The sequence below is a fragment of the Podarcis filfolensis genome (assembly GCF_964270895.1).
Source record: "Podarcis filfolensis genome assembly, chromosome: 6".
NCBI classification, from domain to species: Eukaryota; Metazoa; Chordata; class Lepidosauria; order Squamata; family Lacertidae; genus Podarcis; species Podarcis filfolensis.
In genome coordinates this window covers 11690422-11718193 of record NC_139609.1, presented here as the reverse complement: position 1 = coordinate 11718193, position 27772 = coordinate 11690422, and the positions used below count along the sequence as shown (strand labels likewise).

The 27772-nt window shown below is 45.2% G+C and overlaps 1 protein-coding gene across 4 annotated transcripts in view; it reads right to left on the bottom strand.

Annotated features, from left to right (window-relative positions):
• Positions 1-27772, bottom strand: part of HMCN1 (hemicentin 1) — a 313634-nt gene that overhangs the window by 70981 nt on the left and 214881 nt on the right. For all 4 annotated transcript variants that reach the window (XR_014549512.1, XM_083620076.1, XM_083620077.1 and 1 more), the window contains 12 exons: positions 27254-27454; positions 25805-25918; positions 23065-23252; positions 21992-22088; positions 18545-18706; positions 16244-16357; positions 12389-12591; positions 10613-10694; positions 7902-8033; positions 6706-6855; positions 5472-5631; positions 2929-3053 (listed from right to left, as the gene is read on the bottom strand). Coding sequence is in view for 3 of the 4 variants with exons in the window: in XM_083620076.1 (XP_083476202.1) it covers positions 2929-3053; positions 5472-5631; positions 6706-6855; positions 7902-8033; positions 10613-10694; positions 12389-12591; positions 16244-16357; positions 18545-18706; positions 21992-22088; positions 23065-23252; positions 25805-25918; positions 27254-27454 (1728 nt within the window). In the remaining variant the exon portion in view is untranslated. The remainder of the gene's footprint in view (positions 1-2928; positions 3054-5471; positions 5632-6705; positions 6856-7901; positions 8034-10612; positions 10695-12388; positions 12592-16243; positions 16358-18544; positions 18707-21991; positions 22089-23064; positions 23253-25804; positions 25919-27253; positions 27455-27772) is intronic.

Here is a 27772-nt window from a genome sequence, read left to right as displayed (position 1 = left end):
GAGGAAAGGGGCCAAAGATAGGAATGTACTTGGAGACTACTCTGCTCTCTAGAGAATGATCCAAGACTAGCCAATATCCATAACAAATTGGCACCATCCAAGAGTCACGGTTATTCAGCATATGTGTCTATGCACAGTGTTAAATAGGAATAGGTACATTTATATGTTACATACAGTGGTACCTCGGGTTACATACGCTTCAGGTTGCATACGCTTCAGGTTACAGACTCTGCTAACCCAGAAATAGTGCTTCAGGTTAAGAACTTTGCTTCAGGCTGAGAACAGAAATGGTGCAGTGGCGGCGCGGCAGCAGCAGGAGGCCCCATTAGCTAAAGTGGTGCTTCAGGTTAAGAACAGTTTCAGGTTAAGTACGGACCTCTGGAACAAATTAAGTACTTAACCCGAGGTACCACTGTATATGATCCACAGAGAGAGATAGAGAACCCAGAAAATGTTTAATGCATCACACTTGTTTCTTATCGCTCAAAAACACTTTTGGCAGCACTAAAAGGTAAAGGTAAAGGGACCCCTGACGATTAGGTCCAGTCGTGGCCGACTCTGGGGTTGCGGTGCTCATCTCGCTTTATTGGCCGAGGGAGCCAGTGTACAGCTTTCGGGTCATGTGGTCAGCATGACTAAGCCACTTCTGGCGAACCAGAGCAGCGCACGGAAACGCCGTTTACCTTCCCGCCAGAGCGGTACCTATTGATCTACTTGCACTTTGACGTGCTTTCGAACTGCTAGGTTGGCAGGAGCAGGGACCGAGCAACGGAAGCTCACCCCGTCGCGGGGATTAGAACCGCCGACCTTCTGATCGTCAAGTCCTAGGCTCTGTGGTTTAACCCACACTACCAGGGGCTAATTTGCTTTGGCGGCTGCACTGAATGCTCTCCACTGAACATTCCAACAAAGCCTATTCAAGAAGATCTACCCTCACTATGAATTAGCTTCCTTTGCCCTCACTCATCACAGAGTTGGCTGTGTTGATGCCAGCACTACTAGGAAGAGATGGCATTTCTGAGACTGAGAACAGCAGCAAAGTGGTGAAGAATGACAAGCTGTTAGGATCTTTTAGGAAACTTTTTCTCATGCCTCTCCCAGAAAATGTTCATTGGAAAATAGACCTATAGATACAATTAAATGAATATTAATGTAATGTCAGGAAACGGCTTTTCTTTTGAAAATCTTGGATCAGAAAAGCATCAATTACTTTGACTTCCTGTAGAATACCCTGCAGTGGAAGTTGGCAACTTACCGTATTTTTTGCCCTGTAGGACGTGCTTTTTCCCCTCCAAAAATGATGGGGAAATGTGTGTGCATCCCATGGGGCGAATGCAGACTCCTTGGCTTCAGCGATAGCAATGCAAAGCCTAGGAAGCCTGCGCTCCGGAGGCTTCGCGTTGCTTTCGCTGAAGCCCGAAGAGTCTGCTCTTTGAGGCTGGCGGTGGGGGAAAGCAGCGCTTCCCCCCATCGCCAGCCCCACAAGCTGGGTCGAAAAGCCCGCAGGAGCCTTTAAAGAGCGCGCCGCTCTTGGGGGCTTTTCCCCAAGGAGGGAGAAGGGACTGACTGGCCGAGTCCGTCCCTTCTCCCTCCTGTGGGCTTTTGCGGGAGATGGGGGAATTCCCCCACCTCCCGCAAAAGCAGGCAAAAGCCGCGCGCTCTTTAAAGGGGCTGCGCGGCTTCTGCTGGCTTTTCTAGGAGGTGGGGGAATTCCGCCACCTCCCGCAAAAGCAAGAAGAAGGTCTTGGAGTAGCGCACAGACTGCGTGCAGCCTGTCCGCTGCTCCCAAAGCTGTGGGGTGGGGGGGGATCATATTTTTTCCTTGATCCCCCCCCCCTGGAAACTAGGTGCGCCCTATGGGCCGGTGCGCCCTATAGGGCGAAAAATACGGTATATTTTTATATTATTATTATTATTATTATTATTATTATTATTATTATTATTATTATTATCACCATCATCATCATCATTATCATTATCATCATTAATTATTATTATTAAAATTTATTTGATGCTTTCTCTCATCATAGGTGAACTTCCAGAAGTCTCAAGAATCAAACTGGAAATTATATTATAAGTTGGGAGGATAAAACTATGACTGTACAAAAATGATTGTTTTGTGTTTCCCTAACAAATATTTTAATGAGTCTTCTGAGACTGTAAACTTTTAGTAATTTTAAAGCTTCCATCGAATTTCCAGGCAATTGGACACGCAAACACACACACACACCTTTAAGGTTAAATGGGATTGCATAGTTGTGTAACTGAGCCTACATTTTTCCTGGGCTGGTCCTCTTACAGCAGGGGGTGAATAATCTCCTACAGCCCATGGGCTAAACTTGGTCTGTCCAGATTTCACTGTTTGACCTGTGAAGCAATTTCGGACAAGCCATGCCCACCTGCCCTACACCTGAACCACCTATGAGCTACATGAAATTCTTCATAGTTTTAAGCCCCAGAGATCTTTACATTAGCCAGCCATAATGCTTAATTAGGACGAGATGGTTGGATAGTGTCTTCGAAGCTACAAACATGAGTCTGAACAAACTGCGGGAGGCAGTGGAAGACAGGAGTGCCTGGCTCTGGTCCATGGGGTCACGAAGAGTCGGACACGACTAAACGACTAAACAACAACAAATGCTTAATTCCCCAAGCCTGTTTAGTTAACATTATTATTAGCAAAATAACTGTGTTTCCATGAGCTCTTCTTCCTTTACACTGCAGATTTGATCTTTATTTGTTTGTTTATAATCTGTACCTTTATGAAAAAAATGTTTCAAGGTGAAGAATAAAATCAACACAAAAACATTGGCAAATCATGGTTGGTTAAAAAAGAAAACTCATGTTTCTCATTCAGAGAATCATAAGACAGGTGCTTCTAACATTATCATGCTAAAAAAAACCCAACCACTTAATAACAATACTCACCATATACATTGACATTGAAAATTCGGTCTTCTTCCCCCGCAGGGTTGCTAGCAACACAAGTATATTTCCCTACATCACTTGTGAGGGCTCCAACAATATTGAGCAAGCTGCCATCTGGAGCCAAGCTAAAAGAAGGAATCACAGAAAATGGAATAATTAGAAGCGTCTGAGTTAGGATGTTAATCTCAAGACTGAGAGAAATAAGCTTGAATCGAGATTTATAATTATATACCGTAATTTGCGGTAAACCGAGTATAACGGGGTCAGCAACATGGAGCCCATGGGCCGGATGCAGCCCACAAAGACCGTTTTACCGGCCCACGAGCCTCCCCCACGGTGAGTCCCCTGCGCTGCACTAAACCAGCACGGCACAGCGCAGAGACTCATCAAGCAGCACCGAAAATCGCATCCGTGCACGCGCAGATACTAAAAATCGTGTCTGCGCATGTCCAGACACCGAAAATCACTTCTTCACAGGTGCGATTTCCATTGTCTGGGCATGTGCAGATGCGATTTCTGGCATCGCACTGCACCAGTCCGGCCCACAGATTATCTCCATGGGAGTGATCCGGCCCTTGGCCAGTAAACCTTGCCAACCCCTGGAGTATAACAATGCCTAGTGACCACATTGCATCTTAGAATCATAGAGCTGTTGAGTTGGAAGGGACCTTGAGAGTCATCTAGTCCAAACCCCTACAATGCAGGAATCTCAACTAAAGCACCCATCACAGATGGCCATCCAAGCTCTGCTTAAAAACCTCCAGTGAAAGAGTGTCTACAACCTCCCAAAGGAATCCATTCTACTGACAGTTCTTACTGTCAGAAAGTTCTTCCTGATGTTAAGTCGGAAACTCCTTTCTTGTAACTTGAATCCATGTGAAGATGACAATCATATCTCCTCTGCCTCTTCTCTTTTCCAGGCTAAACACACCCAGCTTGAAGTGTTCAAAATTCCCCACCTATAAATTACCTTAAACCATCCTTATAGCAGTGAGCCAGTTTGTCCTCCTGTTCATGCTAGCTATCAGAATTAAGTGTGAGAAACAGAGATATAAGAAGTAGGGAAGCCGAGAAGGGGAGACAGGGTTTGTTAGCCCAAAAAAAGGAAAATGAGCGAGGTCCCAACTAAAGAAGAGTGGCAACTTAAGGTGACATAATATGCACAACTCGCAGACTTAACCAACAGAATAAGAGAACAAGAAGAACATATGTTTAGAGAAGACTGGAAAACGTTTACTGCATATATGGGAAATAATTGTGTGCAGCTGAAAACTCTGGCAGCATTAAGATAAATTCAACAGTGTGAACAAGTTCTGATGGATGCAATAACGGAATACTGAATGGTATAGTTTTTGCAAAATATGCAGGGATTTATGGTATGTAAAATGAACCATGGAAAGAGAAGAAGGGAAGCCATTGATATCTTAAGGATGTAAAATGAGTGTTCTAAATTGTAAAACAGAAAATTTAGTAAAATTATATACCAAAAAAAGAGAGAGAGAAAGGGAGACCGAAGAAAGGAAGATTGCACCGGAATAAAAGTGATCCTCTTCATGGATCGCTGCCTTGCCGTGGCGAAGGGGCTTGAATAACTCGGAGAAGCTATGAACTATGCCTTGCAGGGCACCCAAGATGGACAGGTCATAGTGGAGAGTTTTGACCAAATGTGATCCACCTGGAGCAGGAACCGGCAAGCCACTCCAGTATCCCTGCCAAGAAAACTCCATGGACAAAGACAATGGTCCGTATAGTTAAAGCTATGGTTTTCCCAGCAGTGATGTATGGAAGTGAGAGCTGGACCATAAAGAAGGCTGATCGCTGAAGAATTGATGCTTTTGAATTATGGTGCTGGAGGAGACTCTTGAGAGTCCCATGGACTGCAAGAAGATCAAACCTATCCATTCTGAAGGAAATCAGCCCTGAGTGCTCACTGGAAGGACAGATCCTGAAGCTGAGGCTCCAATACTTTGGCCACCTCATGAGAAGAGAAGACTCCCTGGAAAAGACCCTGATGTTGGTAAAGATGGAGGGCACAAGGAGAAGGGGACGACAGAGGACGAGATGGTTGGACAGTGTTCTCAAAGCTACCAGCATGTGTTTGACCAAACTGCGAGAGGCGGTGGAAGACAGGAGTGCCTGGCATGCTCTGGTCCATGGGGTCATGAAGAGTCGGACACGACTAAATGACTAAACAACAACAACAACAACAACAAAAGCAGCAGAGAGAAGCACCAAAGAAAGAATAATGTAAGACAGGTTAGTTGGTTTGCGAGAGGGAGTTGGAACAAAAGAAGCCGATTTTAATACCACCTTGTGATGACATTGGCTCTTTGGGGCAAAAAGCAGTGCTTTTGTTCTAGAAAAAATGGTGCTGGTACTGTGTACTCTTGAGTACCCCCAGAAAAAAGCAGTGGTCTCCCCACTATCCTGGCATTCCCCCATATATCTTCCCTTCTGTGTTTCCTCCCCTCTATTCCCCTTCTCTGTTTTAACTCCTGCTCAGACTCTGGCTTGCTTCAGAACGAGAAAATGCAACACTTAACCCTATCCGTGGAGATTCACCGCCACTAATTGGTTTTCCATCTTTCAGCCACTGAATTGCAGGTGCCGGAATTCCATGGGCCTTACAGGAAAGCTGGATGTTTTCCCCGAGGATGACACTGACGTCACTTGGCATTTCCGAGCCAGCAATATCTGGAGGAACTTTAAGATGGGGGAAATGTGTATTAGTAATACCTCTATGTGAGTCCAGGTGTTGATGGACTTCAACTCCCACCAGCCCCTGTGAGCATGGACAGCATGGGATGATGTGAGTTGTAGTTGAACAATACCTGGAGAGCACAAACATTGGCAACCCCTGGGTTAAGCACATCTGCCACCCTGTTATGTATGTACAGTGGTACCTTGGGTTACATACGCTTCAGGTTACCTACGCTTCAGGTTACAGACTCTGCTAACACAGAAATAGTGCTTCAAGTTAAGAACTTTGCTTCAGGATGAGAACAGAAATTGTGCTCCGGCGGTGCAGCGGCAGCAGGAGGCCCCATTAGCTAAAGTGGTGCTTCAGGTTAAGAACAGTTTCAGGTTAAGAATAGTTTCAGGTTAAGAACGGACCTCCAGAATGAATTAAGTACTTAACCTGAGGTACCACTGTACTAAGCTTGGATCCTAGAACAATAGGCAAGTGGGATCCGAAAATGCAACAACTGATTGGCTTGCAGGAAAAGACCAATCAGGCTCCAGGAGGAAGTTAATCAGCCTATTAGGCTGGTAGGATTGTAGAATGCAACAAGTGATTAGCCTGCAGGAAAAGACCAATCAGGCTCCAGGAGGGAAGCAGAATCAGCCAATCAGACGGGACTCATTGTGTAAATATGTATATAAAAGCCTGAGGTTTGGGGGGCAATTCAATCACTGTTTTACAAGCTGCAATAAAGAGCATGAAATCACTACAGGTCTCCAAGTATATTTCACACCCTAAAGGTCTGCCAATGTTTGTACAAGTACTAAAGTCTAGTAGAACAAATCCACACCATTAACCACCATGTCATTCTGCTTTTTCCAACCTGCTCAAAATTGCCGGTTGCTGCTGGAGGGGAAGAATGTAAAATGTCATGGTGTCAGGGTACAGCGAAGTTGTACCATGGGTGGTATTCTACGAACACATTTAGGGGGCACACAGGAGGCAGAGAGAGGAAGAACATTCCTTGTGCTTATGGAACATTCACTAAGTGCTACGTTGGACACAAGCCAATAGGAGAGCATACACAAACCTACCTTGAACAGAAAGAACGTAAAATTTCTGAGCTTTGCCTTCCACATTTGAAGCAATGCAGGAATAGTTCCCGTTATCCGAATGCTGAGACCTGGCAATTTGCAGCTTGCTGCCGCCTGACAAAATGTGCATTTCGAGGGATGCAGAGTTTTCTAAAAGCAGGGAAACAAGAAGAAATCGGACCGCAAAAGTTTCGGTTTGTTACAAACCGGATCATTCTCACCTCAAACTTGTAAGCCATTTCTAAAAAATAAACAACCAGCTTAATTAGGGAACGGGAACAAAAGGCCTATATGCCCCATTTGATTGACCCTGCTTTCCTTCCCACCCAGCCCTCTTAATCTTGGCACAACAGGCCAGCGGGTGAGTCCCCAGTCTTGGAATGACAGGCAGGGGAGAGCCCCTACAGTCTATGGTCCTTTCACTAGACTTGGTGTAGGTGAGTCAACTGACTTTCAGACTCTGACACTTAACTGAACACTGCTGACTCAGGGTCCCTGAGCCTAGGACTTGCCGAACAGAAGGTCAGCAGTTCGAATCCCCACAATGGGGTGAGCTCCCGTTGCTTGGTCCCTGTTCCTGCCAACCTAGCAGTTCGAAAGCACATCAAATTGCAAGTAGATAAATAGGTACCGCTCCAGCGGGAAGGTAAACGGCATTTCCGTGCGCTGCTCTGGTTCGCCAGAAGCGGCTTAGTCATGCTCGCCACATGATCCGGAAGCTGTACGCCGGCTCCCTCAGCCAATAAAGCGAGATGAGTGCCGCAACCCCAGAGTCGGCCACGACTGGACCTAATGGTCAGGCGTCCCTTTACCTTTTAATCCGTTCTTTGCTCTCTTTGCCATGTCACAAAATGGCACCCATTTCCACCATTTGAGAAATCCAGCTTTTGAACAAGTTCTGATTACTTGCAATAGTGATTACTTTAAAACAGAAGAGGAGGAGTTTCATACTACGAGAAGAACCATAAACCCTAGAGGCTAGAGCAGTGAAATACACCCCCCTCCCCAATTGCCTGTCTTCCTGTCTCTTTTGCTGACTAGCTCAGTAAGAAACAATGTCATCTCTGGAAGCCATTTTCAAGAACCCTGAGGGTCACCTCCACTGTAGCCAAACACAACCTGCTTTATTTTCCATTTCACATCTTGTCTGACCATTTAAAATGACTAATGGCTATGGAAGCTGCAGAATGTATTACCAAGGGGCTTTCCGTCCTTAAGCCACATTATTGTTGGTGGAGGAATTCCAGTAGCGTCACACGAAAAAGTCACAGGGTTACTGATGGTTTCATTGATCCACTCCAGGTCAGGGCCTTCAATGCTGGGGGGCACTGTGAATGAGAACAGTGGTAAGACACAGGCAGCTAATAACCCAAAAGGCTCATCTGGGAGAATGAGATGCTCTGACTGGAGACCCCACACTTTGCCTCCTTTTCTCTCTCCAGCCAGCCACACCTTCCTGTTATGCAATCATCGTAAGCACAAACATAATTAAGGAGCACGCCATGCACAGCAAAGTAGGCCAATTAACTATATGGGTCAGTCTGTTGGTTAGGTCTGCTGACCTTTTACCTGGTGGCCGGCGCTGCGTGGCGAGTTCCCGCCTCCCCCCTCCAAAATAAAGACACAAGAATTCGAGTTAATGGGTCAAATTTGGCAACAACTTTATTGATTACAGGAATTGAGCGGTATTGGCTTAGGCATTGGTCCTAACAACTAACCGGCTTCAGTCTGCCTGCTTGAAGGCAGGTGAGGGTTAACCACCCGTAGGGGGAGTCCTGCTAAGGCATGTCAACTAGGACCTCCCCCCGGGGTCACCACGCGGTGGCGTGCCGTGGGCCCACACCTCCATAAGCTTATGACAAGGCCACGCCCCCGGAATCCTTTACCGGACTACCCTTTGATTTGGGGGAAGGTGATGGCGCTAGCTCCCCCCCCCCACTTCATCTACATAACAATAAAACAGACCAGGTCAGCTGCGGCGCGGGAAAGAGGGAGACCCTTGGCCGCGCCAGCCTCAAATAGCCAAGGCCATGCCCCCCGAGCCAGCCGATTGGCTGGCTGAGGATATGATGCATCCGAGGATTCCCTGGTATCGCGGGGGGCTGAAGCCGAGCCTCAACAGTTTTCCGGCGTAGGGTGGAGAGGTACGCTGCCTTCCCCACTACGTCACAGCCGGCCGCGTCATCTGTGCTGGAAGACGGCCCCAGCCAATCAGCTGGCAGGGTGGATGTGGCCGCGGGCGATTTAATCGCTGCACGGCCGGCCCCCTCTTCCTAGCCTCTTCGTTGGATCACCCAAACCACTCACCCTCTTTTCACACTTTGCTATGATATGGCCTTGCTATGGCAATTGTCGGTCGCCATGCTGTTGGGGCCGAGTAGGAATTTTTCTACTTGGCACCGGCCATTTGGTTTTCGCCTACCTAGTATCAATCACCACAACTTTTGTGAGCTTAGGCATTGGGTAAGCCTTTGTTTGATTGGAGGGGAGGTTGCTGTCTTCGTCAGCCCCTCCCCAGTAAGAATATCCTGTTAAAGGGATAACCAGTCAAAAGGCTGAATGTGGACTAGGGCCATGTCACAGCCCCTATAGTATATATACCTGTGATTGGAAACACAGGTTTATCAGTCTTTAACATCAGAAGGAATAGCTAGACCATGGGAGCATTTCAGCCCTGCTCTTGAGTTTGTTTAAAATCTAAAACAGCTTATCTTGCATTCCTTTCTTTGTGCCATTTAGGTTTTTTAAACCTTTTTGTAAAGGCAATACTAGAATTTTCACAGCTGAGTCCTCAACTCTTTATTACTGTGCTTGGCTTTCTTCAAGTTGGGCTGTGTGTAAAACTTGCCATTTAGGTTTTCAAATCTTTTTTGTAAACTCAGTTTTAGAAACTGTACCTTTGAGTCCTTAATCCTTTATTACTGAGCTTTGCTTCACCTGGGTCGAGCTAGGATTATAATACAGAATTTTTGGGAGTTTTACCCCCTTTCTTTGAATTTGGTCATTTAAGGTTTATGATTTCTCTATTTCCTTTTGAGGAAACTGAATAGTTCAGTGAAACGAGGTTTGTAGCCGGCATCCAGTTAAGGCTTTGTTCAATTCTAGGATTTTCTAATTTTTACCTTAAACTTTTTGATTTTTATTATTTAGTTTATCTCTATAAGATAATATTTCTAGTCGATTGCTTTTTGTTTCAGGGATTTTCACGGTATTTCATTTGTTTTGTGTACTATCTGATGTAAGTCATAGGGCGCCCCCTATCAGTGGTTTACCCTTCCGTGGACTCCCTGCAGACGGGCAGGAATCAAGATATAGCCTGACTTCACCCCAATGCCTAAGCCAAACCACTCACATCTGTAACCAATAACATTGTGGCCTATTTGAACCCATAAACCAAAATACTCTGTGTCAGTGTGTTTTATTGTTGTCCTGGGAACTTTGGGGCTTGGGTGCCTTGGTACACAAGTCGCTAAAGTAGGTGTCAGCAAACTTGTGGGGGGCCAGACTTGTGGGGGGCCAGACCCCCCCTTCTCCACAGCAGTGGACAAGCCATGGTGGCTGCTTACCTGTGCCTTGCAGGGGCTGGCGGCTGAGAGGGACAATGAGCGGCGCAAAAGGGCTGGCTCCAGAGAGGGGCTGTTTAAAATGGTGCCCAGCCAACTGCGGCTCAACAAAGCCCAGCCCCCTTCCTCCTCTAGGCAGGGCAGGGAGAAGCCAGGAGGAGGGAGGGAGGAGGCGCCACCGCGGTGTGTGTGTGTGTGGGGGGGGTGGAATTGGCGCAGCCCAAACGATCAGAATCCCCATGCCGATCCATGCTGCAATTCCCAGACTGTCCATGGGCCGGATCCGGCACCCGGGCCTTAGTTTGCCAAGCCATGCGCTAAAGGTTAACACAGCATAAGCTTACCATGAACGTTAAGGTGGAAATTTTTATCATCTCGTCCCGCAATATTTATGGCTTTGCATACATACTGGCCTGTATCAGACACCTGAGAATACAAGAAGGAAAAGAATATGCAAACCACTTTTCTAATTAACAGCTTCAATTTTTTGGAAAAAAAAAACACCCATCTTGCTAACAGGGTACTGTAGTAACCACCACCATAGTGGATACTCAGTGCTCATGCATCGTCTTTGGGTGGGGTGCGGGGAATACAGTCTTGTAACATGGGCCATTCAAAAACACATACCATGATCTCACCCTAAGCATACTATCTCAGGCACCATGAGAGAACAGTTTGTATTTTAATTCTGAACTCACATTTTCTACGTTTCTGAAATTATACCAGGGCACACACTAAAGCTTTTCTACCATTACCCTAATTATATTCCCGCTCTATTTCAAAAAATTTTAGTTGGTCCTAATAAATATATTCTCCTGCAGATTTTTTAAAAAAATTATCGTTCTGATGGGCTGATTCAGTTGCAAACGTTTTATAAATAGACCAGTTCCCTTTAAAGCTTTGTTTTCTTGTTTGTTTTTAAGGCAAAAAGGCTTCTTCTTTCAATCCATGTTCTTGTTTCTGAATAGGAAAGCAAACCGTTTGCAAAAATCGGCTGGTATACCAAGGTGAAATATGTGTAAAATGAGCTACTTACCTTTCCCCATGTATGTCCATGACTACTGATCTTGACAATTTATTCAAATATGCAACTGGCCATGCAAAAAAAATCAATACGGGCAGTAGGGAAGCGAATGAAACTTATCTTCTGTGGTCTGCCAATTAATGAGTATGTAAATGAGGCTCTGCTTATAACCCTCAAACTATAGAAAGGGCTTTGAGGCTAGATATTTGGTTTCCCCCACAATCATCTCTTCCTTTAAAACTCTGCTCCAATGTATTGCTATTTTTGCATTTAAAAAGGTAAAGGTAAAGGACCCCTGACAAGTAAGTCCAGCCGCGAACAACTCTGGGGTTGCGGCGCTCATCTCACTTTACCGGCCGAGGGAGCTGGCGTTTGTCTGCAGACAGTTTTTCCGGGTCATGTGGCCAGCATGACTCTGGCAAAACCAGAGCAGTGCACACAAACACCATTTACCTTCCCACTGGAGCGGTACCTATTTATCTACTTGCACTGGTGTGCTTTCAAACTGCTAGGTTGGCAGGAGCTGGGACAGAGTAACGGGAGCTCACCCCGTTGCGGGGATTCAAATTGCCGACCTTCCGATCGGAAAGCCCTAGGCTGAGTGGTTTAGACCACAGCACCACCCGTGTCCCTTTTTTCTTCTTTTCTTTTTTTTGCATTTAGCATATGTCAATTGAAGACTGTATGGAAAATGCACCTGGAAGGCAAAATGTATTTCGAGCAGTTAGTGATCTGCATGTAGCTTGTCTGGCAAGCTACACAGGCTATCTATAAAACCGGACAGGTTTGACAGAGTTTCTCTGAAGCTCATGCACGGACTGATCAGCCGCAGGGCTGTGCAAATTGAGGTTACCTGGGGGAGTCATTTTGCCACTTCTTGAGGGCTTCCAAGTCACAGATTGAAGTGCTTGCTTGGTATGTATACACTGCTTGCTGTCTTAAAATAAAACCTTTGATCTTCTCACTCACTTGTGAATTTTGTATTGCTTCTGAATCTCTCATTTTAAAAGAACCACCTTGCCTTTGGCAAGATGAAGACCTAATTCATGTTATAAAAAATGGGCTGCACGTTTTTTTAAAAAGCAGAATAGCATACCTCAGCAGCTTTAATATGAAGCATCTGCCCATCAGCTACGATCCCAATGTTAGATGAGGCTGCAACCATCCTCCCGTTCTTGTACCAGCTGATGACAGGAGGTGGAACAGCATTGGATTCGCACTCTAATGTCACCGGAGTTCCCACTCGCACATTCACGACGGAAAGCGCTGCTCCGCTGTGGTCTTTTATGCTGGGAGGGACTTAGTGGGAGGGAATATAAGCAATGTTATTTCCTTGGCATTCACCAGAAGGAAGAATCGCTACCTTAAAGAGGAGGAATAATAATCATAATCATAATTTATTCATACTCTGCCCATCTGGCTGGGTTTCCCCAGCCACCCTGGGCGGCTCCCAACAGAATACTAAAAATAGAATCAAACATTAAAACTTCCCTAAACAGGGCTGCCTTCAGATGTCTTCTAAAAGTCACATACAGTGGTACCTTGGTTTAAGAGCAGCTTAGTTTATGAACAACTTGGATTAAGAATGCTGCAAACCTGGAAGTAGGTGTTTTGGTTTGTGAATTTTTGCCTTGGAAGCAGAACATGTTTCGCTTCCTGTTGAGTGTAAACTGAGTACCCCGCTGCTATGAGAAAGCACGCCTTGGTTTAAGAATGGACTTCCAGAATGGATTAAGTTCGTAAACGAAGGTACCACTGTAGTTGTTTATTTCCTTGACATCTGATGGGAGGGCATTCCACAGGGCAGGTGCCACTATCGAGAAGGCCCTCTGATGAAAATGACGAAAATGCTAGCAAAAAATCTGAAGAAAGAAGAGATGGAAGAATTACAAGTAGACTCAGGAATCGCGCTAGCTAAAAAAATAAAATATTTAGGAATTTGGATGACAACAAAAAATATAAACCTGTACAAGGACAACTATGAGGTGGTATGGAAAGAAATTAAGAAAGATGTGGATAACACTATTCTCCCCCATAGACTGGTGTCCAAGCTAGAGGCGATTGGACTCTCCAACTCCACCTGTCTCTGGGTTTTGGATTTTTTGTCAGAACGTTCTCAGAGGGTTAGAGTAGGGTCACATATGTCCACAGCCCTTAGCCTTAACACCGGCTCACCACAGGGTTGTGTGTTGAGTCCCCTGCTCTATGCTCTCTATACGTATGACTGTACAGCCATCTATTCCAGCAACAAAATCATCAAGTTTGCTGATGACACTACGGTGGTAGGGCTCATTTCAGGAGGGGATGAGTCCGCCTATCGGGACGAGGTGGAGCGGCTCTGTGTTTGGTGTGGAGAGAACAATCTGGCTCTTAATACGGCTAAGACCAAGGAATTAGTGGTGGATTACAGGAAAAAAAAGGCGGACATTCAGCCCTTGCATATCAATGGGGAACGGGTGGAGAGGGTGGCGGAATTCAGGTTTTTGGGAGTAACTATCGATCAGGGCATGACTTGGAGCGCAAATACCACTGCTCTGGTGAAGAAGGCCCAGCAGAGAATTTATTTCCTCAGACTTTTAAAGAAGAACAATCTGAGTGAGAGACTGCTGGTGTCCTTCTACCGAGGCTCCATAGAGAGCATTCTTACATACTGTATTTGTGCTTGGTTCTCCAGTTGTACAGCTAGGGAGAGGAAGGTGCTCCAGAAGGTCATAACCACAGCACAAAGGATTATTGGTCAACCTCTCCCATCCTTGGAAGAATTGTACGGTTCCCGTTGTCTTAGGAAAGCAAACAACATCCTGCAGGATTCATCTCACCCGGGATACAGTCTGTTTGCACTACTGCCGTCTGGCAGGAGATATAGAAACATCAAGTCAAGGACAAATAGACTGAAAAACAGTTTCTACCCGAGAGCTGTGGCCCTTTTGAATGCTGTAACTCGATAGTGTGACTTGGGAGATTGATGGGTGTGGGTGTGGGTGTGGCTGGAATGTGGTTTGTGGGTTGTTGTTGTTGTTTTGCTTTTGTTGTTTTTAAGGGATGGCATCCAATTTCGTTGCACTTGTGCAATGTTGCACGTGTGTAATGACAATAAAGAATCTATCTATCTATCTATCTATATATGGAGCAGACTAAAATTGTCGTTATTAGGCAGAATCTCTGTGATAAAAATGAATATACTACCTAGATTGTTATTTCTATTTCAAGCAATACCAGTGGTAAAAGGGATAAGACAATTTAAGGATTGGCAAAAAAATTTAGTGAAATTTGTCTGGCAGGGGAAAAGGCCAAGGATAAAAATGAAGATACTAGTAGATAAGAAAGAGAAAGGAGGTTTTGATTTACCAGACCTGACTTTATATTATGAAGCTTCGTGCTTGGTATGGTTAAAAGATTGGCTGACTTTAGAAAACACTGACCTATTAGATCTAGAGGGCCACGACAATAGATACGGTTGGCATTCGTACCTATGGTACAACAAAGTAAAGGTACATAAAGGTTTTCTAAACCATGTGATTAGGAATTCTTTATATGAAGTATGGGATCGGAATAAAAACCTCCTGGAAAGAAAGACACCGTGGTGGATATCACCAATTGAGGTGTTGACAACAAAAAAACATGGAAGGGGAAAGAGTAACATATGAGGATATTACTAGGAAAACAGACCAAGGGATAAAGCTCAAACCATATGACCAAATTGAAAAGATGTTAACAGGGTGGCTACAATACCACCAGATCAGTGACTTATTAATGGAAGATAAAAAGAGAAATGGGTCCGAAGATAAAAAATCGAAATTCCAAATCGAGTTAATAGACTGTAAAGATAAAATTTTATCAAGAATGTATAGTTTATTGCTAGAATGGTATACAAAAGACGAAGAAGTAAAGGAATCAATGATAAAATGGGCAATCGATGTTGGGCATAACATTGAATTGGATGCGTGGAAAAGATTATGGAAGGAGGGTTCGAGATTTACAGGATGCATGGCTTTAAAGGAAAACTTGCTTAAAATGATGTATAGATGGCATTTGATGCCAGTAAAATTAGCTAAAATGTATAGGAAAAAGAAAGAAAATGTTTGAAATGTAAAAAGGCAGATGGGGTCTATTTCCATATGTGGTGGACCTGCGATCAGGTAAAAAAAAATTGGGAATCAATTTATAATGAACTCAAAAAAATATTTAGATATACTTTCCCCAAAAGACCGGAAGCGTGTCTATTAGGCTTAATAGGAACAGAAATTAAAATGGAAGATCAAAATTTGTTCATGTATGCTACAGCTGCCGCGAGAACCCTTCTGGCCCAAAGATGGAAAGTACAAGATATACCAACTATTCAGGAGTGGCAGGCGAAGTTGACAGAATATGCAGAACTTGCCAAACTGTCAGGGAGGATCCGGGACCAGGGAGATCAAAGATACCAAAATAACTTGAGTAAATTTGTTGAATATTTAAAGAAGAATTGTAAAGAGGTCAAGACACTAGCAGGATTGACGTAATACCTCCAATGTATAATAGTACTAACATGAGAATGATGTGCGCGATGGAAACAGGATAAATATACCAGTTGTGGGGAGGGAGGGGGGTCGCGACTCGGCAGAGTCAAAGGGAATGTATGGTGCTATTACAATTTGTTGGAAAAGAATATGTAAGGAAAACAATAAAAATTCACTTGGGAAAAAAAAGAGAAGGCCCTCTGCCTGGTTCCCTGTAACCTCACTTCTCACAGGAGGGAACCGCCAGAAGGCCCTCGGAGCTGGACCTCAAGTGTCTGGGTTGAATGATGGGGGTGGAGATGCTTCTTCAGGTATACTGGACCGAGGCTGCTTAGGCCTTAAAGGTCAGCACCAACACTTTGAATCGTGCCCGGAAACGTACTCAGAATGATTAGACATTAACATTTTACCCACTTTCAATATTATTTCATTTTAAAGCTGCAGAAACACACCATAAACGGTAAGAAAGCTCTTTCTTCTGCTTTCTCCAGCGCTGTTTCTGGCTATGCAGACATATTCTCCACCGTCGGACAGACGGGCCCTAGGAATCTGCAGCGTGCGGCCCCCTGAAATGAAGAAGAAGAGAAGAAGAGTTTGGATTTGATATCCCGCTTTATCACTACCCGAAGGAGTCTCAAAGCGGCTAACATTCTCCTTTCCCTTCTTCCCCCACAACAAACACTCTGTGAGGTGAGTGGGGCTGAGAGACTTCAGAGAAGTGTCACTAGCCCAAGGTCACCCAGCAGCTGCATGTGGAGGAGCGGAGACGCGAACCCGGTTCACCAGATTACGAGTCTACCGCTCTTAACCACTACACCACACTGGCTCTGTCAAAGTTGGCAGAGCTGTTCAGACGGGTTATCAGATCACCACTGCTTGAACAGAATTTTACAAAAGTTTCATGTTGAAATGCAACAGGGGCAAAAAAGGGGGTGGTATGTTTTTAAAAGAGAGGTGGAGAGAGATTCATGACAGATGCCATTGCTGCGCATGTAATACACACTGATCTTAGTGTGTGTTTTTAGTTCACAGGCTTTGACCACCACCCAATGAGCCAGACAAACAGCCCTTATCCTATTCCCTGACAGTGGCCAGGCCACACTGTGCCTGAACTACCACTCAGCCACTCATGCCAAATTTATGATGGAAAGAGCGATGTTATCTACGAAGGAGATATATGGAAACCATCTGGACTTAGTGGAGGAACGGGAAATCCACACAGGATTATTATTTTGCTTATCGGCTTAAGGAGACTAACAGAAGAGATCGTAAAGGAAAAATAGAAATTATATGAACAAGATATGATGTGGAAACACCAAGATAAGACTGGATAGAATTATGAATTTTGTTTGGACTGATTGGGACTGATTTGGACATTAACGCAGTAATAAGAAAATGATCTGAATCCCCCTTTGGATCTTGAAGTATGGGTTCCCCCAACAAAATTTAAAAATTTGGTTTTGTAATTTGGAATTTATGTGATGTGATTTAATTTGATGTGATTGGCCAGTTAATAAAAATTATTAAAAAAAAAAGAACTGCCACTCAGCCACACACGTGTGCGCTTGCAGAGACCACATCCGTACATTCCTGCACCCCAGGCCTCTTCTCTCCCGCTCCTTCCATGCCCACCGAAAGCTCCAGGCCCTGCCCTCTGGCAGCAGCGAAAGGGTGGGAAGGCAGTGTGTGTTTGAGACAGCCTGGCAACTGTGTCATGGGCACCTCTGATACCTCGCCCTGTTGTGGGCATTGCAAGATTTGAAGGGGGGCACCAGTCGTAGCTGTCAACTTACAGATTTGAAAATAAGGGACCAGCAGCCTTGAAAATAAGGGACCAGCAGCCAAAATAAGGGATTTCGTATGTTCAACTTCTGAGCCCCTCCGAGCCAAAGGCAGAAAGCCCAGCCAGCAGCCAAACGAAGCCTCAAGCGGTGGTTCCCACAGCGCAGCAACCCGGCAAAGGGGATGCAGCAAGGAAAACCACTGTCCCCTCTCCGCTGGGAAGCACTGAGCAAAGGTGATTCCCCAGGCAACGCGGCCAATTTGATCGGCACAAGGCATGCAAGCTCCACCCCCCCAGTCGTTCTTAGATTCCTTATTGGGTGAGCAACGCAGCCAAGCAACACAGTTGGAGCTTCCCTCCTCCCTGGCCGGCAGGGAGGGAGGGAGAGGAGCTGCTTCCTTTGAAACCCGGGAAATTTACGGGACATCATCAATAAGGGACAGCAGCAGGACACGGCGCTGGGATAAGGGAGTTTCCCGCCAAATAAGGGACGGTTGACAGCTATGGCACCAGTACAGTGTACAGGCACGCACTTCCAGAAAAAAAACACTGTAACAGTGAAGAATGTCAAGATTTCCAATAATAAGTGAGAAAAACAACCCTAAAAATTGTCACATGGCCACCAGTGACTTCCTTGTTGTGTTACTGGGATAGAGGGCAGACTCTGTTCTAATAAAAGAACCAGGTAACAAGAAAGCAACGTTAACTCATCGGCTCTTCCAAATAATTATAAAATTTCTTTCCAGTTCCTTGAAAGGTTTTATGTATCTGTGCTTTTCTTCAAATGATATCATTTTACATACACATGTTATGCCAAATGTATTATTGGCACTGCAGGGACCGATGAAGAAAAACACAGTGAACATAAATTTGGCCTATCAACTTTCCTTGTCAGTTTTGACAAGGTCCTGGGAAAAGAAGTGGAATCACTCGATGGGGGGAAATATCCACCATAGCAGAGTTTGCTCACCTGGCACTATAAGAGCGTTTGTGTTCAAGCTGATGGGTTTTCCATTCTTGAGCCAACTGAGATCAGGAGGTGGGAAGCCAGTGACCTCACAGGTCAAGGAGATGAAGTTATTCACCACAACAGTCAAATTTTCAGGATTCGTGCCAACAATACTCGGAGGAACTGTCAAAAGATACACAAGCCCAAATTTTATACACTTGCCAGGAAAACCACACTAAGTTTCACTAAGCGACTGGAAAGTAAAATATTGACAGGGTCTTTCCTACCATAATGCTGCAAACCATCTTATGCAGGAGGAAAGCCCAGAAATGTGTTCCTTTGTTTGCTTGTTTACCAAGGGAAATATGTCCAGTGCCGGCCCACCCATGAGGCAAGGTGGGGCAACTGCCTCAGGCAGCAGAATCCACAAGGGTGGCAGACCCCCATGTAGATCTTTATTCCCCCCTGTTTCTGACAGAGATTTTCATTCACCCCTTCTTCCTTGGTGGGGAGGTGGGTGCCATTTTGTGGTTCGCCTCAGGTGCCAAAACGTATTGGGCCGGCCCTGGCTAGGCTATGCCCACACACTCACACCTGCAACACCAGAGGTGGCTGCAGCGGTGAGCAGCTTTTGTGGCCGCTCAGGGAATTAGGAGGCCTAGCAAGGATTAGGATAGTGAAAGCATGAAGAACAGAACATGAGCCAGAGTTCCAAATGCATGATTTTTATTTTATTTTATTTTGCTATTTTGTACACGGAGAAAAAACATACTTTGGTACTGACTGAGAGCAGAAAGCAAAATATAGAGTCGAAGAGAAAGCCAGGGGCAGTAAGCTTGTCAATGGATATGGAGAGGGATCAAAGAGTGGAAGGTTTGAGAGCAAAGTTAAAGAGTTCAGTCTTTGACATGTTGAATTTGAGATGGTGATGAGAGAACCAAATGGATAAATCAGGCAGACAAGAAGAGATGTGGAACTGGATGGAGGGGGAAAGATCTTGGGTAGAGAGATACAGCTGCGGATCATCAAAATATATTAGGTACTGAAAGGAATGGGGTTACTGATGAGGTTACATAAGGTAACCAAGATGAGGTGTAGAGAGAAAATATCAGGAAATCAACAACTAAACCCACAGAGCCTTGGAAATGCACTGCAGTTTTCTGAACACAGCATGTATTCTGCTTTAAGTCTCAAGCAATGTTGCCTTGCTTTATCCCTCATTTAATATTAGGAAAGTAGCCATTGTTTTTAAAAGCAGGAAGAAATGGCAGGAAATGCTTCACATCTTGGCACTGAAGGGAAATAACTCATGCTAGTGAAGAACTATGTTTTTTGCATCAGAAAAAATCACAAACTGGGTGGCCCTTTTTATAAAGATCCCCAGCCCTGTTTTTCAAGGGAAGTCCCAGCCAAGGATTAATTTCTTACACAGTTTTTTAAGAGAAAGATGGAGCTAAACTTAATGGATCACTTCATTTGAAATGATAGACAGGCCTTTTAAAAAACAACAACATGGAGTTCACAGTTGACAAGAAACATTAAGGGCAAACCAGATGCTGTGTTAAATGAATAAATTGACTTCCCCTTCCCCTCCTCCTCCTCCTGTGCAGTCATGAGGAGAAGCTGGGAAGCTTTAGTTTCTGTTTTTAATAAACCGAAGCTTGTTATGTTGTCCAAACACAACAAAGTTCAACTATGGCTTGCTTGAAACAAGTCAAATTCTAACTGTGGTTTATGAAGCTGGCTAATTGTCCATGGGCTACTAATATGAGTTTGACTGAACTGTGGGAGACAGTGGAAGACAGGAGTGCCTGGCATGCTCTGGTCCATGGGGTCACAAAGAGTTGGACACGACTAAACAACAACAACAATTGTCTATGGAGGCGCAGGTCAATTCTGTTTCCAGGGCAGCTGTCTATCAGCTCCATCTGGTACACCAGCTGAGACCCTACCTGCCCGCAGACTGTCTTGCCAGAGTGATGCATGCTCCAGTTATCTCCTGCTTGGACTACTGCAATGCACTCTATGTGGGGCTTTGAAGGTGACTTGGAAACTACAAATAATCCAGGATGCGGCAGGTAGACTGGTGACTGGGAGTGGCTGCCAGGACCATATAACACTGGTCCTAAAGGATCTTCACTAGCTCCCAGTATGTTTCCAAGCAGAATTCAAAGTGTTGGTGCTGACCTTTAAAGCCCTAAATGGCCTTGGCCCAGTATACCTGAAGGAGCATCTCCACCCCCATTGTTCTGCCCAGCCACTGAGGTCCAGCTCCGAGGGCCTTGTGGCAGTTCCCTCGCTGCGAGGTTACAGGGAACGAGGTAGAGGGCCTTCTCGGTAGTGGCGCCCGCCCTGTGGAACGCCCTCCCATCAGATGTCAAGGAAATAGAGAACTATCTGACTTCTAGAAGACATCTGAAGGCAGCCCTGTTTAGGGAAGTTTTTAATGCTTGATGTTTTATTATGTTTTTAATATTCTGTTGGGAGTCGCCCAGAGTGGCTGGGGAAACTCACCTGGATGGGTGGGGTATGTATTTATGTATCTATAAATAGACATTATTATTTCAAACAAACCACAGTTAATCTAGATTAATCACAGTTTAGGATTTAGGCATAACACTAAACTGTGGTAAATTGAAATAGAAAGTGAGTTTTTCCAATCTTTTCCTGTGAGCCATGCTACTGCAGCGGAGCAGGGAGAGGAATATGCACACCCGAGGCTTTCCCGCCATAGCTGTCAACTTACAGATTTGAAAATAAGGGACCAGCAGCCTTGAAAATAAGGGACCAGCAGCCAAAATAAGGGACCTGCAGCCTCACCTGTTCCAGGCACTCCAGTCTTCCTGTCCTCCTGCAGTCTGGTCAAACTCATGCTGGGCAGCTTTGAGAACACTGTCCAACCAACTTTGTAACCAGAGGTTCAACTGAATAGAATCTGAATCACATGCACCACAAGGCCTATGCAGCCTCAACTTAAGATGGCTCCCCGGCCTGGCTTTGCACTGCAAAGTTTGCAGCAGCACGTGTAACAAAATGGCGTCCAGCATTCAAAAACCCCCTCAGCTTGCATTAACTAGCCACACACAAGGCATGCAAGCTCCACCCCCCAGTCGTTCTTAGACTTCTTATTGGGTGAGCAACACAGCCAAGCAACACAGTTGGAGCCTCCCTCCTCCCTGGCCGGCAGGGAGGGAGGGAGAGGAGCTGCTTCCTTTGAAATTTAAGGGACATCATTTAAGGGACATTTAAGGGACATCCATCAATAAGGGACAGCAGCGGGACATGGTGCTGGAATAAGGGACTGTCCCTTCAAATAAGGGACACTTGACAGCTATGTTTCCCGCCACAATAAAACCACAGTTTATCACGACATCCAAACACAGTCAATAAAACAAAGGAACAGATTTTTTTGCAACTGTTCTTTATCTGAATATAATCAGCCAGCATCTTAGAAAATAGCTATCTTACCATGAACGTTAAGATTAAAATATTTTTTGGCACTTCCTGCAGTGTTCTCCACAGTACAGACATACCTGCCCGTGTCTGTTATTTGGGAACTGAGGATCTAGAGGGAGAAGATAAAGACATTGAAACACGACATTTATTCTAAATTAATAATGTCTAGTCAAATATCTATGCTGGCTCATGCAACCCAGCTAAATGATCAATATCGGTTATAGCTATTACTACTCTGCCTAGTAACTTTATCCTCATCAAATGGTCATTTGCCTGCTGTGGTAAGTTGCCACCACTTAGTAAGCTGTGTTTGTAGATGCTATATTTCAGGTATATTCTAGGATGCACAGGCTTTTTAAAAAGTACAGTGACAGAAGGAGGAGCTATGAAAGAAGGATGAATATAATTCAGAGGCTATTTGCTGAGGGAAATCATACCATCTCTGAAAAGATGTAATAGCACTGAGTTAAGTACGGTGACACGGGTGGTGCTGTGAGTTAAACCACAGAGCCTAGGACTTGCCAATCAGAAGGTCGGCGGTTCGAATCCCCGTGATGGGATGAGCTCCCGTTGCTTGGTCCCTGCTCCTGGCAACCTAGCAGTTCGAAAGCACATCAAGGTGCAAGTAGATAAATAGGTGCCGCTCTGGTGGGAAGGTAAACGGCGTTTCCGTGCGCGGCTCTGGTACACCAGAAGCGGCTTAGTCATGCTGGCTACATGACCCGGAAGCTGTACGCCGGCTCCCTCGGCCAATAAAGCGAGAAGAGCGCTGCAACCCCAGAGTCGGCCATGACTGGACCTAATGGTCAGGGGTCCCTTTACCTTTACTAAGTACGGTGAAAGGGAACAGGAACTGCTCATAGGAATCAAACACCATTTATATAAGGAGTGCCTAAGAATATTAAGGAATTCTATCTTACGGTAGGGTAGGCCCACTCAGGAGTTGCTGTCCATAAACAGAAATCCAAGAATCACTAGTTGAAAAAGAAAGGTGCTCTATACAAAGCAAATTGCTTCTGAAGCTGGATCTGGTCCACTGGCTACCATTTGGTCATTCCTCTTTTAACTGAAGTGTCTCCACTTACCTGAAGTGTTCTTCCATTGGCTAAGAATTTGTGTTGGGAGTCTTCAGCCAAGAGCTGCCCATCTTTCTGCCAGGTTATGCTTGGATTAGGGCTGCCATTGGCCACACATTCCATCACCGCCATGTTGCTTATCAGCACAGTGACCTCCTCAGGCATGTCCCCATTGGCTCCATTAATGGATGGTGGCACTAGAATCGATGGAAAATGTCAAGGAGGAAGCGTTATCTTCGTGAAATTTCTAACCATCATGTCAAGCGTCTCACATATTTGCACATTTGAATGCAGCCTGAGGAGAAGCCGGTAATGGCAAACTATAGTGGGCAATCCAGACATATTACAGCCATGGCTTTGAGATGTATAACCCACAGTGAGTTATAATGTAGCATTTGGACTTGAGCCATTTTAGCTCCGCTGAAGCCTGGCCAAAGTGGATTGAGAGTGAAATGGAATCTGGATTTCCGATTAATACCCCAAGATGCTGAATAGTCTTACTGTGCTTAAAGCCACCATTCATAAACACTGATCAGGGCTAAAAAAAACCTTAAATTCCTGTATTTTAGATTTAAGTATATTGCCGAAAAAACTTGGCTGAATATTAAATAAGAGAATTCAACAGAGGGGACACCTTTTCAGTGATTAATCTAACACATTTATCAGGGAAACACAGTAGCCCTAGGCCTTGCTGTTAATGAAGGCCTAATTAAAACACACACACACCCCTACATGGAAAGGCACTGAAACACAACTCTTTTATTACAAGTAGATACAGAGAATGTTACGTGGTCTAGAATAGGAGGCATGGGTTTGCGTGTTTTAAAAATCCCTGTGAGGTCAATAATGACTCCGAAGGCATAGGGCTTTGTGAAAAAGCAAAATCAATTTTCAACAATTCTCTCACAAGCCAGTCAGATATCCCAGTAGATGAGCTAAACAGCAGCATGCTTGTGTCACAAATGTAGAAGCAAACAACGGAAAAATAATCTCATCTAGAGTTTTTGCCTCAGCCATGGCACACTGGGATCTCACCCCAGAGTCATTTCTGCAAACTGAGAGCTGGATCTGCACATTCGGAAGAACCGCAAGGCCCAGCCTTACATTTCACTTTCGTTCAGACACATTTGGGGGTCTTACTGAAAGCCATGCTTGTCGCCGAGCAATTGGTGACTGCTGTACATTTCGACTGGTAGGATAGAAGACAGGGAGCCCAACAGTAGGTGGCGCAAGAGCCAATTGCAGGCGGAGCCAAGTAATTCTAGTTTTGTCCCCATTCTGCTGGGACTGAGGAGGAAGTTGACAGTCATCTGAAGGCAGACTGAGGTTATGGGGAAGTGTCCCCCATTCATTCTAATGCGCCAGTCTCTCCAGCTTTGTAACTTTGCAATTCGAATTGTTAGATTCCATTTGCTTCATTCTCTCTGGATGTTTACATGGAACTGCCTAGGATCGGGGGGCAGGGGCAGGGGCACGGGGAATGATTATGCTGATGACTCTGGGCTTCCCAACCTTGAACGGGCTGCAGGCGTATTTGGAAATCTAAGATACTGCCGTAAGCACCACAAAATGTCTGTTTCACAAAAGAAAACCTTGTGATGCACAGACAAAAAAAAAAAAAAGCACACACGGTCCACAAAACGTATTTAGAATGGCAGTTTCACTGTGCAATGTTAGTTTGCTTGGTTTTATGGTTTATTTGTCAACTGCCTTGGGAGATGCTTTTTTGCAGCGGAGAGGTGGGATAGAGATAACTTCAACAATTTTGAGATATAAAAAAGGGTGGCGAATGAAGCTCTTGCTTGCCTAGGAGTTTTGTTTGCACAAATGAGATCCTCATAACAGAGGGTCCTGGTGGCGCTCAGGACCCAAGAGCTCACCTGACAGGGTTAAAATGGGGGGGGGCAGGAAGTCCTGGCCATTCCCCTGGGATCATGCCAGGCTGTTTTAGCCAACAGCCAGTAGGTGGTGTGATCCCAGGGGCTTTAAAAGCAGCAGTGTGATGCAAGTGGGGCACTTGCATTTGCGCGGCTGAACACCCACCCACCCTCCCTAGTTTAGGTAGAGTCGCTTGGCCTTGCTTTGGTTTGGGTCGCCTGTTTTGGAACAGGGGCTGGGTAGGAATTTTTTCCATTTGGCAGACTGGCTTTTAGCCATTTGGTTTTCGCCTACCCCTTAGCAAATTGTCACAACTTGTAAGGTGGCGGTTAGGCATTGGCTCAGTTGGATTGTGGGGAGGGGAGGTGCGGCCATCATCTGCCCCTCCAGGAATCGGGTATTCCGTTAAAGGAACCTGGGGGTCCTGGATCTCATCCGAAGTCCGCTTGAGGGGCTAGGGCCATGCCAGGACCACAGGAACTCCGGGGTGAGCTTAGGTTGGTCCTCATCAACCTTGCTCCCTCGTTTGGTTTACCCCATTGGTCGATCACCCTGAGAGGTGGAGTCAGTTATAGTGGGGAGTCAATGCCTAAGCCAATACCGCTCACCTGATTGTATTTCAATAAAGTTGTGGCCAAAATTTGCCCCAAAACTTAAACTAATATAAGTGTCTGTGTGTATTTATTTTGTGGGTGGGTCTTGGGGCCTCGAGACGCAACAGACCCTTCAGTTAGAAAGCCTGTTCCATTTCTGCATAGACGCTCAGGATCCCTTACAGCTCTAAGACTCTTAAAAGTTTTTACCAAGTCCCTTTCCCCACATTAAAAAGGCTAGAGGAGGGATAAAGTTGAACAAAGTAAGGTGAGCTCACGAAGCACGCGGACATCATACTGGATGGAATCCTCCCCAGCCTCGTTTACAGCCACACACGTGTATCGTCCAGCATCTTCACTCTGCGCCCGTGGAATCTGCAGGACACGACCTCCTGGAAAGAACACAAAAATGAACTTTCCGGCATTGTAAACACAAATCTCTCCCAAGACCTGAATGAATGGATATACTTGCGCATCCCCTCCACCCACGGCCTATCCTAAAATAAAAGCATGCACCCAATTCCATTCGCAGAAGCAGGCATCTGATGCAGAGATAGCTGAACCTTCATCATGTCTTCCTCCAAAATTAAGTTTTATTTACATTTTGGACCTAACTCGTTTTGGGGGGTTTTAAAGAAAGATCACAATGCTTTGAAACCAAAGAAAACAATGAGAAAAAGTGTTTTTGCATATTGCCAATATAAAAAGTATGCGAGAGCTGGCCAAACACACGCAAAAGTCTTACGGCAGACCCGTGAAATGCTCAGACTCAGATTCTGCAATGTGTCTGGGGCAAGGAAGCTTCAAGGCTGCACAACAGCCACTCAAAACATCTCTATATGTTTGGACTTGGCATGCAGATGGCACAGGAAGAACACAAAAGGGAGGAACTGATCTCAAAGGTATTGCCCCCCCCCAAATTAGTAGAACGTTTTAATACTAGCAAATTACTTTGAATGCCCTTCCCTGAATTAAACTCCCTACAAAAGTCCCTATGTATTGCAATTCTTAATTTTGTGGTTGGCAGTGTTCATGTGTGTGAATTGGAAGAATATTATCTCTTATTAGCTCACACATAAATTTCTCTACTACAACTCAAGAGTGGTGACGGCACATGAAGTCAAGGACACTGGGGTGGGGTGGGGGAGCTAATTTAATTATTGTAACAAAAATAAATATGCAAGGTAAAAGTGAAAGTTCAAGGCATCTCAGCATCCTGCAGCATTCATAAAGGTAAAGGTAAAGGGACCCCTGACCATTAGGTCCAGTTGTGACCGACTCCGGGGTTGCGGCGCTCATCTCGCTTTACTGGCCGAGGGAGCCGGCGTACAGCTTCCAGGTCATGTGGCCAGCATGACTAAGCCGCATCTGGCGAACCAGAGCAGCGCACGGAAACGCCGTTTACCTTCCTGCTAGAGCGGTACCTATTTATCTACTTGCACTTTGGCATGCTTTCGAACTGCTAGGTTGGCAGGAGCTGGGACCGAGCAACGGGAGCTCACCCCGTCACGGGGATTCGAACCGCCGACCTTCTAATCGGCAAGTCCTAGGCTCTGTGGTTAAACCCACAGTGCCACCCGCGTCCGCAGCATTCATAGGTTTACCCAAATGATTTCAAACAATAACGTTAACCTAAAATGCCCTTGAAGAAATACTTTTCTTAAGACAGTTGAGTGGACATTGGCTGGTTATCTTAATTCATAATTGCTAATCTGTTTAATACAGACCTGGCAGGATCAATACTTTATCACTGGAACTCAGAGGGTAACCGTCTTTATACCACGTGAGTACCGGAGGGGGAACAGCATTTGTCTCACAGTACAAAGAAAGAGGATTATTCATGATCACATCTTTTGCTCCTCCTCCCTGGCCATTCAGCACGTCACCATCTTCCCAGCTTCCAGGCGGTTTTCGGAAATTAGGGGGAACTGTGATAGATGACACGGGCAACAGGCAAGTAGAAAAGAGCAAGACATTTAATCTTTCCTATTCCCTTCAATTTTTGCTCCCAATATACCTAACTGCATGCTAGCCACCCATTTTGCTAATAAATAGTAAAAGCAATTGTTCTTAACATATTAAGTCAGTGGTGTCCAAACTTTTTGCAATGAGGGCCAGATTTGATGAAGTGAAGGGCCATGAGGGCCGACCAAAGGGCCAGCCAAAGTTGTTATCCTTTTTTTAGGATAGAAGTTGTTGAGCTTATTTTAGGGTTGAAGTAGTTGTTGAGGGTTTTTTTACTATTT